The sequence below is a fragment of the Patagioenas fasciata genome, chromosome 3 (assembly GCF_037038585.1).
Source record: "Patagioenas fasciata isolate bPatFas1 chromosome 3, bPatFas1.hap1, whole genome shotgun sequence".
In the NCBI taxonomy this organism is placed as follows: Eukaryota; Metazoa; Chordata; class Aves; order Columbiformes; family Columbidae; genus Patagioenas; species Patagioenas fasciata.
In genome coordinates this window covers 62,246,193-62,261,390 of record NC_092522.1, presented here as the reverse complement: position 1 = coordinate 62,261,390, position 15,198 = coordinate 62,246,193, and the positions used below count along the sequence as shown (strand labels likewise).

At 41.4% G+C, this 15,198-nt stretch overlaps 1 protein-coding gene across 2 annotated transcripts in view; it reads right to left on the bottom strand.

Annotated features, from left to right (window-relative positions):
• TMEM181 (transmembrane protein 181) overlaps positions 1-15,198 on the bottom strand; it is a 38,293-nt gene that overhangs the window by 18,832 nt on the left and 4,263 nt on the right. Inside the window, exons 1-3 of one of the 2 annotated variants that reach the window (XM_065834376.2) lie at positions 10,088-10,205; positions 5,408-5,511; positions 815-870 (exon numbers count right to left, since the gene is read on the bottom strand). In XM_065834376.2, coding sequence (XP_065690448.1) covers positions 815-870; positions 5,408-5,511; positions 10,088-10,095 — 168 coding nt within the window. In that variant the 5' untranslated portion in view covers positions 10,096-10,205. Of the gene's footprint in view, positions 1-814; positions 871-5,407; positions 5,512-10,087; positions 10,206-15,198 lie in introns of those variants that run through there. The other variant, XM_065834375.2, reaches the window with a different exon arrangement.

The following is a 15,198-nucleotide window of genomic DNA, read 5'->3' as shown; positions in this document are numbered from 1 at the left end:
TAGAAGGTATCATTAACAGATAAAACCTACATGCAGGAAATACTTTTCTTATTTTGTATAAAAATAAGCTTTACATAATACAGTACCAATCTGAACATATATAGGTGACTAACAGACCAAAAAAAGAAACATTTCAATGTATTTAAAGAAAATTTACTTTAAAAAATCAAAACAAACCAACAAAATCTTTTTACCACTTTTGCAAAAATTACTTTAGGTATCAGGTTGACAGTGAAGAGCTAGACAGAAATAAAAATAAAAGAACTGAGAACCAAAATATGAAAACTTTCAGGAAAATGAATGTGAAGGTTCATGTTAGGAAGCCAGATCCCATGGCTTGGTCACATGGCAGTGAACAATTAACATGAAAATAAATATTCCTTCCCAGCTGATAGAAAGGAAGATCACAGGAGGGATATAATTAACTGCCACTGAGATCATTGGTTTTCAGTTTGTGTTCTCAATTTCTATTTCTAGGTTTCCTACAAGAATCTCCAACATGAACTCACCAGGGAATCCTATCAACACTCTAGTGTTACTTTATCAGAAATCACTGTGCAGAAACACCACAGAATTCCCTGCCTTCCCGCTCACAAAAGTAAGAGGCTAGAAACTTGCTGCTGAGCAACTAATGAAATAACACAGTGGTAGTTCAATATTGCATGTTCAATTTCAAACTGGAAAACACCATGTGGCCAAAATGTTTTCCCGTAAAAATCTAAATACTTTAACAAATTTGGGGGAAGCAGGGGAATGCTTTAACATTACCAATATCAAATAAAGCCATTCATGTAATCCAGCTATATTAACTCACCTTTAGGCTGTTATTTATGTCAGTTCTTGCTACAGAAGTTTCAATTACATTAGGACCTATACCATATATCAGAAGGAAGAAAGAAAACAATATTGACGTATGTGTATTAGTGATAAGTAACAACATAAATACAGGATTTAAAAAACCTGTACAAAATACCTCCCTGTAAAGCAGGTAAATACTATCCCACTTTTCAGATGTTTAAGCTGAAAGATAAATCACTTAGACATTTCAATAAAATTAATAAACTTGGCCTGAAGCCAAGTTGTTCCTTTAACCCTCTCTGCCATAGTATTTCTAGGCATGATTAAATAGGAAGTAAATTATAAATAAAGAACTCCATGTCAGAAGTCCTGCACATGTACTCTAAACTACTACAACAAACCACACCGTATTTTTCTCAAGCTAAGCTGTACACTGCAGCCATGAAAGTACTCAGCTACAGAAAAAGTTAGCTAAGCACCAGTGGCACTGCTATTACAGCAACTTGAAACTCAGCAAGGGCTGCAAAAACCACTTGAATAAACCAGCTTATTTAATTGCACTGTAAAGTTTCTATAGCCAAAGTGCTACCATTACCTGATTTACGCAGCATCCATAATGCACTGCACTCGAGGCTCAGATATCAGAGCAAATACATCCCATTGTATTTGAGTGCATGATGCTAATACTTTTTTATGTACATGTGGTGTACCTGCTTGTACAGTCACAATAACAGTACTTTCTGGCTAGTGCTGGATTTTCAGCACAGTGGGCTATTCAAGCCAAGATATCCGCATGTTTGTTTAGGAACAGTTCTCAGTCTACTCTGATCAGGCTCCTCCTTTTCTATAGAAATCTGGGGCTATAATATATTGTATATATCATCACATAAACAAACAATTACATAAAAGTTCTATAAACAATTTATCCTAAAACAGACAATCCATTTAATCAATGGAGTTTCATGTCCAATTATAGTGGGAAATGTTCAGCTTGCCAACAGACTTTTCAGGCAACCATTCCTCCAATCATTCTGGCTACAGACACACACACACTTAACATGTACTGATCAATGGCATCCATCCACTCACACCCTGCCTCTAGTTCTGTATGCAATAAATGGGAAGCAATAAAGTCATAATTTCTGTTACAAGAGACCTCCAGAGGCCATCTAGTCTACCCTCTTGTTTAATTCAGATTGCTCAGGGCTGTGTCAAATCAAGTCTTAAACACTTCCAAGGACAGAGATTCCCACAACCTCCCTGGGCAGCCTGTTCAGGTATTTAACCACCCTTATGATAAGAAAAAAAATCCTAATATCTAACTGGAATTTCTTGTGTTCCAGCTTGTGTCTGTTGCCTCTGACCCCATCACCATGCACCTCTGAGAAGAGTCTAGCCCATCTTGTGTGTATCCCCAGATAAAGTAGTTGTAGACAGCAGTAAGTTTCCCCTTGGCCACCTTAGGTATGCAAGAGCACGTGATACTGGGGAAAAGAGGAATGCATGTATGTATGTACATACACAAAAGTATGGACTCATGCATGCATATGTACATACACAAAGGGACTAAACCAGAAAAATGAAAGGGAAGAGTAGCAAAAGGTCTATATCTACACACTGGGGCGTGAACAAACACAGAGGTGATGTACAGCAGGTATGGACAGAGGCACATGTAAACACATGCTGTTTCGGTATTGAAAATTTAGGCAAGAAAAGCAGTTTTTTCTCAGACCATGGACTTCAAAATTACTACAGAGAAACAATGGAAAAGAAGGAAGTTTATAAATGAACAACATGGGATCATTCTGTGCAAGAAGCATTTTACATTAACTGTCATGACAGATCTAAACATGCAGCATTGCTTGGGCTTCTGTAACCACTCTAATTACAATATTAACCATCTTACAGACTCCAAGTGTAAAAATGAAAAGTTTCACGCATCACACTGAATGCTTCATATTAGAATTACAGTTCAACTTGACTAACAGCCACCCACTATAAAGTCAGTTCTGCATCATTGAACATAAAAAGAATGCAGATTTTTGGAAGGCATTTTCATTTTGAAAAGCATAATTCAATTTCAGTAAGAGCTCACAGTTGATAAGTCATCATATTTCAGTAATTAAGTCTTAACGAAAACAATAGAATGAGCCCCTTTGAAAAGTTGTGAAGTTGTGTTTGCTTTGGTTTGGTTTTGTTTTTTACTAGAAGATATGAACTGATATTGATGCAGAGAGATCAGAGTCCCAATATTTAAAAACTGCAAACAAAAAAATGAGGTTCTACTGCTTTAACTACTACTCCAGCAAGCAGTATATTAAAATTTTTTAAAGCAACTGACCAAAACAGAGCTGTGTTCATACTATTTAAAAATGGTGATTAAATCACATTTTTATTCTTTTTCTTCTAGTCTTGCTCAGTTAACAGAATCATATCTGAGAGCAAAGAACCACCCTGAGGTGGTGAACAAGAAAACTGCACAGGTACAGAAATGAGCTCTGCATCTTTTATTTCCCTTACCCTTGTCTCACACCAAAGATTACAAAGACCCATTGGGAAAAGGGAAAGAAAGTGAGTGTAACTTGGGAAAAAAAATCTGCATCTGTCTTGAGTTACCAGAACTAAAGAGAGCAAAAGCCACCTCAGATTAAACTGCCTTGTTTTCTCTGATGAGAAGCAACACTTCTGCTAGGCTTGCCAAACTGCATATAGAGATGTTGAGTATGGGCAATGGCATATTCAAGTAGCACAGAAAATATGGATCTATCTTTTTATTTACTTAGTGGGTTTGGTGAATTTTGCTCAGGCTGCACCCTTTGATGAGTGAGTACCCTGTTGTTAGTACCCCTCCCTCTATTCACAGGAAGCAAGGAGCTGTCAACAAAAGCCATGAAAAACATCACAGTGAGTGTTCAGTGAGTCTCCTCCCAAAGTAAACAAGCATTCTTTAACAAATGATTAAGTTATAATAATGAATTATGTTCAGGTTTTGTCAACAAAACTATCCAGCAAACAAATCTTACAAGGACAAGAATCCCACAGCTGTACCAGTTCCTGAAGGGCATCACAGGTGAGTCCAAAGACCCTAGCAGGGTACAGAGGACCAAGCACTTCTTAGAGCAGCCAAGTCTACTGGACCCAAGGCAACCACATCATCAGATCACTCTCCACACAGACACAATATAAAACACAAACACAGCTCTCTTTCAGATTCTGCTACTGATTAAGAATGAAATGTTGAGTTTTCCAGGAGCACTGCTTTTTGCCTAGTCTCGTGTAAAACAACTTTCTTGAACTTCCTGCAACTGGTCAGTATAAATACAGAACTACAGATAAAGTTCACATTTTAGGCCAAATTACACTAAATTACATAATACCACAATAAGTGTATTTACACGGTATTTTAGTTGCCAAATAATGCCCTTCAGCATCCTTACACAAGTCATAGGAACAACAGTGGTTAACCTTTGTGAACTGAAAGTCTGTTTGGACCTCAGGCTGCCGCAATAAATCAAACAGCAGGAAAGAAGGTTTTATTTCACAGACAGATTTTATTATTTAATGCTATTATGAAGAATGTACTGTCTACAGGGCACAGATGGGCACAAAAAGCCCAAACAGCTGCCTTCAATTAACCCCTACTTCTTTCCAAGGCAGGCAGGAGTGGATGTGTCTCAGGCCTGGGCAGTCTGTCTTCTAAAGAAAGTGAAGGACGGGGCACAGGTAGAGACAGCCCAACAGACAGGTCAGGAGGTGTCAGAGAGTGGCACAGGAGAACATGCTGGGTGACATGGAAATAAGCACTAAAGTGGGGGCAAGTGGTAACATCCATAAATAATTCTTACATGAGGGGCAGGCTGCTTATTAAGTACAAGTCCCTCCCTCTCCCTGTCATTTCTGTGTTGACAAAGCTATCCTGACAGCAGAGTATTAGCTTATTAACACTGCAGTGATAGCACACTGATTTCTTTTACAAGTACGTTTTAGACTTGGAAAAGTTCTCTGTCATGAAACAGAGAGCTCCCACACTTTCCATCTGCCTCATGCCACTCTGCATCTTTGTCACCCAGGCTTCTACAAATCTCTCTGATCTCCAGGATAAGTATCCAGGCACTAAGTGCTTAGCCTCCCAGATCACGTCATGGCTCCTACAAAGGTCTTTGAAACTGGAGACCTAAGCTCATATATGTTCAACAACATAAATTCATATTTTTACATTACTAAAATATTTTATATATCTGTGACACTTATCATGCAAGAAGGCTTTACAAACAGTTATTAATTTCCTCACAGGAAATCAAGTACTAACACCACCATTTTAGATTGAAATACAAAGAAAATTAATGTACCAATCTGCTGAAAAATAACATTACAGAGAAACTGATTTTGGTTTACTGACTCTTCCCTGCAGAGCATCTGCAATAGCAAATCTGTGTATGTAGTACTCCTATGAAAAAATGAGATGGAAGAAACATTCCCCCATCTCTGTCAAAAGTAATGCTTCCTCAGACATCTCAGGGGCCATAGGTTCATTAGCACTTAAATACACCTGTAAATTCCAACACATTTAGATAAAGCATAGAAAAACTTTTAAAGACAGCATCCTTACCTGCTATTCCTATGAAGACTGTCAGACCAAAACAAACAAAGAACACTACAAAGACCAGGACAAAATGCCGTTTGGACAGTGTATATAATCGCATTGGTGCCAGCCTGCAAGAAGCAAAAGAGAGCACAGAATCAGCTGTCGGTCATATTTCTAAAGTAGGGAAATAAACAGATCCCATTCATTCCTCCACAAAGATAAAATTAAATCAAACTCACGGTAACGTGTAACACTAAGAAAAAAAAAAATAATGCTGCTTTATAGAGCAAGGATAACTAATAGGAATTACTAGATGTACGCATGTCCATGCACACCCACACCCCAAAACTGAATTTTTCCCATTCTTCTTATGCTAGGATTTTCTACTGTCCTAAAACTTGAGTGAGAGAAAGCATTTCTTAACTCAGAGGGAGACAAAGATACATTTTTAAGTTCATAAGTTAATAATTTAAATATCTGAGATACCATGTCTGCTGCAATAACAGCTTAACCTAAAAGGACTGACATCACTAACACCTCAGTTACCTGCACAGGATCTCGATAAGTTTTCTATCTTCTCTCTATATATTTCACCCCTGCAGGATCACCCCTAACAAGCAGCAAGGCAGAATTCCAGATCTACTAGATGTGCATGCTCAGGCACATTCTTGTGCATTCTTGTCTGAGCTCCACCAAAGCTTGGGAATTACAAACCTGAACTTAAGTTTATTAGCCACTTAAATACAAATACACATAAAAGCAATGACATCTCTTCCACAACTGGTTGGTAGTTATCATCAGATTAAAGACAAAATAGAGGGGAAAAAAGTACTGAAAAGACTAATAGCGTTCTCTTGGAAACAGGTGATTTCCAGATCTGTTAGCTTAAGGGAAATATGACCAAAGATTAACCCCACATAACAAATCCTTCCTTAACCTTCCTTCTTCTTAAATGCATAGTTCAGAAAAGAACAAATTCGCTGTGGTTCAGAATACATCCAACATTTATTTTTGAGATATGTCAGAACTGAGCCACCATATAGTTGATTTTCTATGGCTATACCATTAGGCATGATCACAGAAAGCTGTACTGTTTATACAGGAAAGCTGTAGGACTGTGGGGACAGAGGGAGGTTTGTTTTCTGATAAAATTGTAGGAGCACCATCATGGAAAGAAATGGAAGCATAAGACTTCAATGACAGCGTTCCCTTTCAGCTGGAAATAAAACTCATCCATTCTCTCCAAATGAGATACTACAAAAATAATTCCATTATTTCTTTACTGTTAAGTTTTAAAGATCCAAATCTTAATTTAATTCACAAAGGTTGTAGGGAGGTGAAGAAACAAGTAACTGTAAATGCTAGAACTTTGCACAAACTGGCTCTATAGGAGGGACAGCACCTGCGAACACAGTGTAACTTCCCTTGCTACATGCCATATCCTGAGCAAATACCCCACACCAGTCTAGAATAGCTGATTGTTCAGGCAAAAAAAATGTACACAAAATTATCATGGTCATAAACAGCAACAGATCAGATCTCAGCCACAGAGATCATCATAAAGACCAATAAGATTTGTCACAGACGAATAAGATTTTAAGTTGACTTTGAAAAATGCCGATTAATATAAGCATTTCAAACTAGGACATGTCTGTACAACTTTTGCAGGGATATAACTACAGTATTTTCCTTAAGTCAGTGTCTTAACACCTCATCCTTCATGCACTTAAACCACTTGAAAGCTACTATATCTGTACTAGTACTAAAATAACTAACTAACTAAGGTGCATTTTCCTTACTGTTCCAAGGGCTCCTTCAGTTCCACAAATGACCTGGCATTCCTTGTCTGTCTAAGAACATCATGCATGGGATATTATCTTGAGATACCAAAATACTAACCTTAACAAGAAAATTCTTGGTATGTAAAAATTGTACATAAAATGTTGATATCCCTAAATTAATCATAATGGTTCAAGTGGATACCAAATTCTTCATGGAAGAGCATCCACTGAGGACTATTCAATACACAGAAACCAGGTCTGGATGGGAAAGTCCATGGATCAAGAATAGCTGAAGACTGGAAGAGTATTGGATATACACAGAAAAGTATAACGTATGCTCGTGCTGCTCTTAAGAGCTTACATCTGGGCATGCACCTTACAGCTACTGTCTGATGCAGGATACTTCTGACTTGCCATGCATATTCGTGGTTCTTTTGATAAGCTTCCTGTTTTCCAGGTTCTCATCGACATTTTAAAGTGCATCATGTGAACATGAAAAGCAGCTTCATCTCCACAGTCGTTCCAGAAAAGTCACCGGAATTCACCCAGCCAACACTGACAGCATTACAGCTATTGGCAATTACCACCTAGGTTTACTCACACACCAGAGGAAATATGCACTTGGCAAGCTTTCAAAGAAACACGTTCCAGACATTGGTTCATTTTTTATTCCAACTCCTCTCCAAGTGGTGCAACACCTAGTAGTCAAAATGGGTAGGTATACACCTACCTAAGAACAGGCACGTGCATTTAACAAAGAGAGAAGCCCAGACACAGGAGGGACACACCATGTTTTTTCCCTTCTTTCATACTGGTGCTCCTGAAGTCACATTTAAGCCACTTACTGTATGTGCTACTTCACAGGTCAGTGAGGCAACTTGCACAGTTTTTGTAAGAGCAAATGTAAGAACTCAGGCAAATCTTAATTGCATTTATCATGACAGCAAGCAATTTATAGCATTACTATCAGATGATGTATTCTTCATTGCTCCTCGCTGCAATAACAGAATTTCCTTGTGTGGTTTAAGTGTCCAATTTCAACCTATTACCAACTGACATACAAAGCAGCTAAAATGGTCTTCCCATCTGTTCATTGTTTAACATCTGCCTTTTAAAAAGAGATTATATAAAATTTATGAATATACGTAACTGCAAGTTGATTATCTCCCACTAACAGATTCTTTCTTACATCTGAAAGGTCTAATAAAGAATGAAATGTTTGAAAGGCATTTATGGGAAAATCAAAAAAGTTTCCTCACTCTCAAAGCCCTTGTTCAAACGAGTAAAGAGCTGTGCCTTGCTTTACTAACGGAAGATGCTTTAACCAGCCCAGACATGGCAGTCAGAAGCCCAAGACCAGCCATCCAAGCATCTGCAGATTTCTCAGGCAGCTTTTACCACGTGTACTGTGTTTTATCCTCAGAGAGAAACTAAATATTTCATAATTAAATTGGATATGTCTGGAACTAACTGCAAAGGAGCAGAAAGCAATGAGATACAGAGAAATATTATACTTAGACATCTCAAATAGTAGTAAAAACTAAACTGCACTAATGCAATCTGTGCTAGAGTGAACTATGGAAATACACAGCTGTAACAACTGCAGTCTTTCAGTAGCCATTCATATGTGAGATGTAAAGGTAGGTCACACTTGCTCTTTGAGTAAAATTGTGGCTCAAATGGTTAAGCAAAATATTTCTCAGGCTATTCCTCATCCTCAAATTACTTCTGATGCCTGCACAGAAGGGTCTTTACTAAAGACTATCATGAAAAACAGAGCCTTTCATACAACAGTCTTCACTTAAGACCCTCACTTTACAGATGGAAAGGCTATGACAAAGATTAAGCAGTAGGTAGTACAGAGCTGATATTTAAGTCAGAAATAACTCACTTTTAGGCACAGTAGTTTTCCTGGCATACTAACTTCAACATCTCTGCCTCCTATTTTAGGCTCACTCCCAAATAAAACCATCAAAACTACTTTGATTTAAATGATTATATATGCTACCTACATTCATAGTACTGGGTCTATCTGTACATACTGTGCTTTCTCACAATTTAAAGACATTATTTGCTTCAGTGTCCCTCAGGAGACCTTGAATTCCTCCTTGCAGATGTACTCCACCATGGTTAATAACTAATGAGGCAGCACATGACTACATAAGATGCATACAACTAATATTAACAGTACTACCTAGCACTGTTATATGACAACTGACAGTTTACCATGACTCTGCTAAACAGCACACATGCACCAGGTGGGTTTGGGCTTTTATTTTAGTGTCTTGTTGGTTGTGTTCACTGAAGTCTGAATTATTAGTCATGACTGTGGTTGTGTCCATGCAGAGACATATCCGGGAAAACAAGTTTTTCTTTTTCCTTAACAGACAAGATCTGAGAGTGGAGATACTGGGGAGTTTATTCAACACATAGGAGAAAAAACCACAGCAGTCCTCTAAAGAACTGGGTAGTTACTGTCAGGTTTCTGACTGGTGAACTGTAGCCTCAGAGACACTAACTCAACCCTCGTTGATCTTATTTCCTTAATGAGAATTAACGTGTATAAACTGAATTACAAAATCCAGGGCTTAACCGTGGAAAAGCTTCAATCACCGCGCCCGGCCAGGGAAGGCACTTCTCCCGCCCGCCCCGGCGCCAACCACAACCACACAAGCCCGTCCCGCTCCCAGCAGCCTCGGGGTGGTGTGCGGCCCCCCGAGAGCTGGCAGACGGCGGCGGCAGCTGCCGGTTCCTCCCCGCGGGCACAGTCCCCGCCGGCCGTTTAACGGTCGCTCCCGCCACCAGCGCCCGAACGCGAGAGCAGACCCACGAGCTGACACCACTACCACCATCCGACAGGCGCGAGAGTCCCCGCCATCGACCGAACCCCGACCACCCCGCTCCTCCCCCGCCCACCACTCACGGCTCCATCCCGGCGCCGCATGCGCACTACAGGCACCTCCCGCCCTCCCCCGGCAGCCGCCGCCGCCGCCGTGGCACAACGGCCAGCGGGGCCTCCCGGCGGCTTCCGCGTGCGTCACTCGGCCGCCACGCGACTCTGCAGACGTCACGACAGCCCCCAATGCTCCTCCACTGCGAGGCCGAAGGGCGACGCTGCTGGCAGGGGCGGCAGCGCTACGGCGAGCCGGAGGGGACACGGGGCTGCGCTCTGCGGCGCCGTGCCGAGAGGGGAGGCTGGCGACCCCGGCTTTGAGCAGTGCAGGCGGTCGACGCCTGGCCCGCAACCGAGCTGCAGCTGCCGCTCTTTCACAGCGAGAGCCGCCGGGACGGGCACGGGGCGCAATCACGGGCAGTGGGAAGGCAGCTCAGGTCGGGCGGTGAGCTTCGGCGCTTTGAAGCAGCACCTTTGCTTTGGTGAGCAGGCCTTGAGCCCAGGCATACGCCTTGTCCTCCCCCGCTGGGCACTGGGGAGCCGAAATACATCATTCTGTCGGGGCAACAGCAGTGTTTTCCACGTTCCCGGTGTCCTTTTTCGGCTTGTGTTGTAGTGGTAGCAACCACGTTCATCAGAGGGAAATGGAACCGTATAAGCAGAGAATACATAAGACAGAGAAGTGATTGTGAAGCCAATTTAAGCCTGTCCATTACAGCTGTAAGGACTGACGTGGCTTATCCTTGCCGAAGCTGTGCGCGTTTACTACCCGTTAGAGACGGCTTTCCGGTCTGCAAATTACATTTTTTCCGGCCTGATCAGATGGCAATGGCTTTATCAACGGAATGAAAATGCCATTGCTGCAGCCACCTGCGTGTAGTTTTGTGGTATTCAAGAGGTGCAATTTATGCATCATGTTTACAGAGAATTTAGTCAGCTCACGAGCGCTGGAAATTAAATCCTAGGAGTACGCTACTGCTTTAAACACACTACATAATAAAAATCTCCAGATCAGACCACCTAACTCTGTTTTATTCTTGCACAAATGTTGAGATAAAGTGGGATTTTTTTTCTGCCATCCTATTACATATCCTGCAATTGGGCAACAAAGAGTGTCAACAAACACATTGGGTAGAGATTATGAGAATAAGGCAAGTTTAGGGGTTTTGCCAAGTTATTTTTTGTATTCATTTTTGATGGCTCTAATATTTGTTTATAAGAAGCCAACACAGTAGTTACTTAAGCATCTGGGCATAATTGGTGTGTAGTCTAGGATAAAATTCAGGGTCAGTTCCCAGCTTTGGTGTTTGTCATATACATTCAGGAGAGCTATCGCAGGATGACCCCAGAAATATTTAGATAGACCAGTCAGCATATAATTTAAAAATTATCTCTTCAGCAATCAAATACTTCCATTAAAAGCTTACTTAGATGGTAAGATGGTTTTATTGCAGTGACTTTTCAAAGGTACTTAACATTAATAATATTATTCATTTCATTCAATTGCCCTACGGGTAATTCATGTCATTACTGGTGACCTGACCACTAAATCCAAAGGGAACATGCCAGGAATTAATTCAGTCATTGATACTGGTATTTATCCCATCAGTTAGATCTGTGATGTACAGCACTGCTGATCATTTAGTAATCTCATAAAGAGGCTGTCTTGAGAAATGCATAGTACCAAATGATGAAGAAAAGGTATTTATACATTTTAAATCAAGAAGAATCGCTACTGTAGGGCAGAAGATAAAGCTCTGAGTTATCAGGACAACCTGACAAACTATCTGCTCAGTAACAGGTTAGCACTGCCAAGCCACAGCTGGAAGTCGTTGGGTCACAGGTGACTATCACATACGGTGTATAGCTTTCACCACACTTCAGGCTTCTCCAACAAGTTCTCTCTGGCCAGAAAATGACAAAATGGGGCTTACGGCATCTGTGACCATTTCCAGTATTCTGAGAAATGCAGTTGCAGAGTTATGATTGCTGCTGTTTATGTGCACACATCTGAGCTATTTGGACAACTGCTCCAATCCTTCTGGCACTCTGGTGTCTCACAATATGATTGAATTTATTCTCCTTGTACTCTACCAAAACAAAAACAGGTAGGAAGCTGAAACACAAAGAGACTGAGCCTTGCCAAAAGTCACCTGGCAACCAGTGTGTATGGCAGAGCTTGAAATCCAGCTCATTGAATTACCTGTGGGGCCACATTTCTCTTTGCCATCTACCAACTTTCAAAAGGTTGTGAATATATTGTAAACACATAGGTTGCACCCTCTAAGTCTTGTGAAAATAATAGCATTGAGTCTACAAACTAAATATTTGGAGAAGAGGCACTGTGAAAACCTCCTCCATCCACAAACACAGTCACAGTCTCACTCTGCTCCTCACAAGAAGGTGCCTCAGTGCCTTGTCTGACCTGCTCAGGGGTGAAATAGTGCAGGAAGCTGCTGTCTGCCTCATCTATTGTAGAAACTGGACAGTGTATGGTGAATGAGGCTGGCAAGGAGAGGCAGGCTGATCTATGAATAAACAGGCTGCATACTAGCTCAGCCAGGAGTCTACTTTCAGTGAACTCCTTAACACTAACACTATAGTTTTATGAGCAGTTTATACTCATACCTACAGCATTAGTGACAAAACAAGAAACCCAGCCCCTCTGTAGCGCTTTGATTTTTTGCCAGCACAAATGTTAGTTCAGTTGAGTGGTGAACAAGATAATGGCAATGGTCTGAGTTAAAAGTCACTCAGAAAAAAAAAAAAAACAGGTGTTCAGCTGGATCAGTTGCTCAAGTCACTGTACAGCTACATGAATATTTGTCGGCAGATGAAACAGAAACATTTAACTAGGGGTAGGAGAGTTAGGTGCCTTCTTTCAGCTGCACATCCCACTTATGGCAGCTTAAAGCAATCACAAAGCTACAGTGTTAGTCTCCTCCTCCTCCTCCTGCTTCTGTTTCAAGCCTCCTAGCCCTGGCTGTGTAGGGTCTCATTCAGGTTTTTCCCCCAGTTGCTTGGACCCAGCAGTGAGCCCTGGAACAAGAAGAGAGAGGTCTGAAGAGGCCATTGAAGGTCCTGCTTGGATCTAGGCTAGAAGCAGCATGAACTTTCAGGGAATTTGACTGCAATTCACAGTATCACAGTATCACAGTATGTTTGGGATTGGAAGGGACCTCAAAAGATCATCTAGTCCAATCCCCCTGCTGGAGCAGGAACATGTCCGGGCGGGTTTTGAATGTCTCCAGAGTAGGAGACTCCACAACCTCCCTGGGCAGCCTGTTCCAGTGCTCTGTCACCCTCACTGAGAAGAAGTTTTTTCTCAAATTTAAGTGGAAGCTCTTGTGTTCCAGCTTGAACCCATTACCCCTTGTCCTATCATTGTTTGCCACTGAGAAGAGCCTGGCTCCATCCTCGTGGCACTCACCCTTTACATATTTATAAATATTAATAAGGTCACCCCTCAGTCTCCTCTTCTCCAAGCTAAAGAGACCCAGCTCCCTCAGCCTTTACTCATAAGGGAGATGCTCCAGCAAGGTCCTGCTGACCCCATGGCTTCTCACAGACTTGCACTTTGAGCACTTGGAAAAGATTTTAAGAAGGTGGGAAGAAGGGTATGCTTATCACAACAGCCCTCTCTGGCACACTTCAAGTTTCTTCTCTGAAGCACACAGGTGCTAGAGTTTCTCTAAGAAAAAATGAACAGCTTCTCTTAATTGCTGAATCAAATAATGTGTTATTCTCTGGTCTTTTTGCCAAAGCAGCAAAAGCACTGTGAATGAACTTTTCCCACATGTCTTAAAGACTAGTTATGTTTTAAGGAACTTGAAACAGAACAGGAGATACAGAGAAAATAATACCAATTTCATATATACTTACCTCTTCTGTTACCTGTATAAGCAACATCAAGCATTAATTAAAGCTGTAAGTTAAATAATATGTTTCATGATGTCCTGTATATAGTCTTTTCTTTTGAGGTACAAAATGTCATATTATTGCATGATAGGAGTTTAAAATCTATCGCTTGTTTAAAGTAGGGTGGATTATAGGTCACTTATCTTAATCTCTGGGTATTATTACTAAATTAAGTGTCAACACCATGCTTCCCTGTATAAGCTGATTGCTCAGTGGGATATGTTCATTAACCTAGAACCTGATTTTTCAAGAATACCTAGTTGTTACTTATAGTTCTGCAGGTCTGATGTCAGATCACAGTTTGGCCACCCTCCTACTCTCTCCTATCTATCAATCAGGTAGGCACTTTAATTGCTTGCTTTCCTATCAAAATGTTTTCAGCATGCTGAACTCGTTGATGTGAGCCAGGGGATAGAGTTATGAAACCTCCACTGAAATAACTGTCAGCTGATTGCAAGGCCTGGTGTCTTTGGTAAGCTTTGTGTATCACACTGACAACATATTGAAGAGACAGAAATTTAGATGTTTTATTAGCATTGGCACTGAGATCTTTTGGTACCAACAGTTTACTTAAAATTGCCTAGTGCAGTGGAGGGAGCTGTCGGCTGCCAGCCCTCCATCAGCTCTCCCTGCCCTGCCATCCCGACCAGGAGCTGTGCTGGGGAGGAGGGAACATATTGGAGTGGGAGGGAGGGACACCAGAGAACAAATTGTTCATTCAAGTGGCTTGTTGGGAGCATATTTTTCAGGGATATAGATTAGAATAATAATCCAGGTTGGAGAGCTGATGACATTTAGCAATGGCAAGTGTAGGGTCCTGCATCTGTGGAGGCATAATCCCAGGCACCAATACAGGTTAGGGGTTTACCTGCTGGAAAGCAGCGATGCAGAGAGGGACCTTGGAGCCCTGGTGGACAACAGGTTGACCATGAGCCAGCACTGTGCCCTTGTGGCCAAGAAGGCTAACAGCATCTTGGAGTGCATTAGGAAGAGTGTGACCAGCAGGTCGAGGGAGGTTCTCCTTCCCCTCTACTCTGCCCTGGTGAGGCCACATCTGGAGTACTGTGTCCAGTTCTAGGCTCCCCAGTTTAAGGAGGATATGGAGCTACTGAAGGGAGTCCAGCAGTGGGCTACAAAGATGATTAGGGGTCTGGAGCATCTTTCTTATGGAGAAGGCTGAGAAGGGATCTTATCAATGCTTATAAATATCTGAAGGGTGGGTG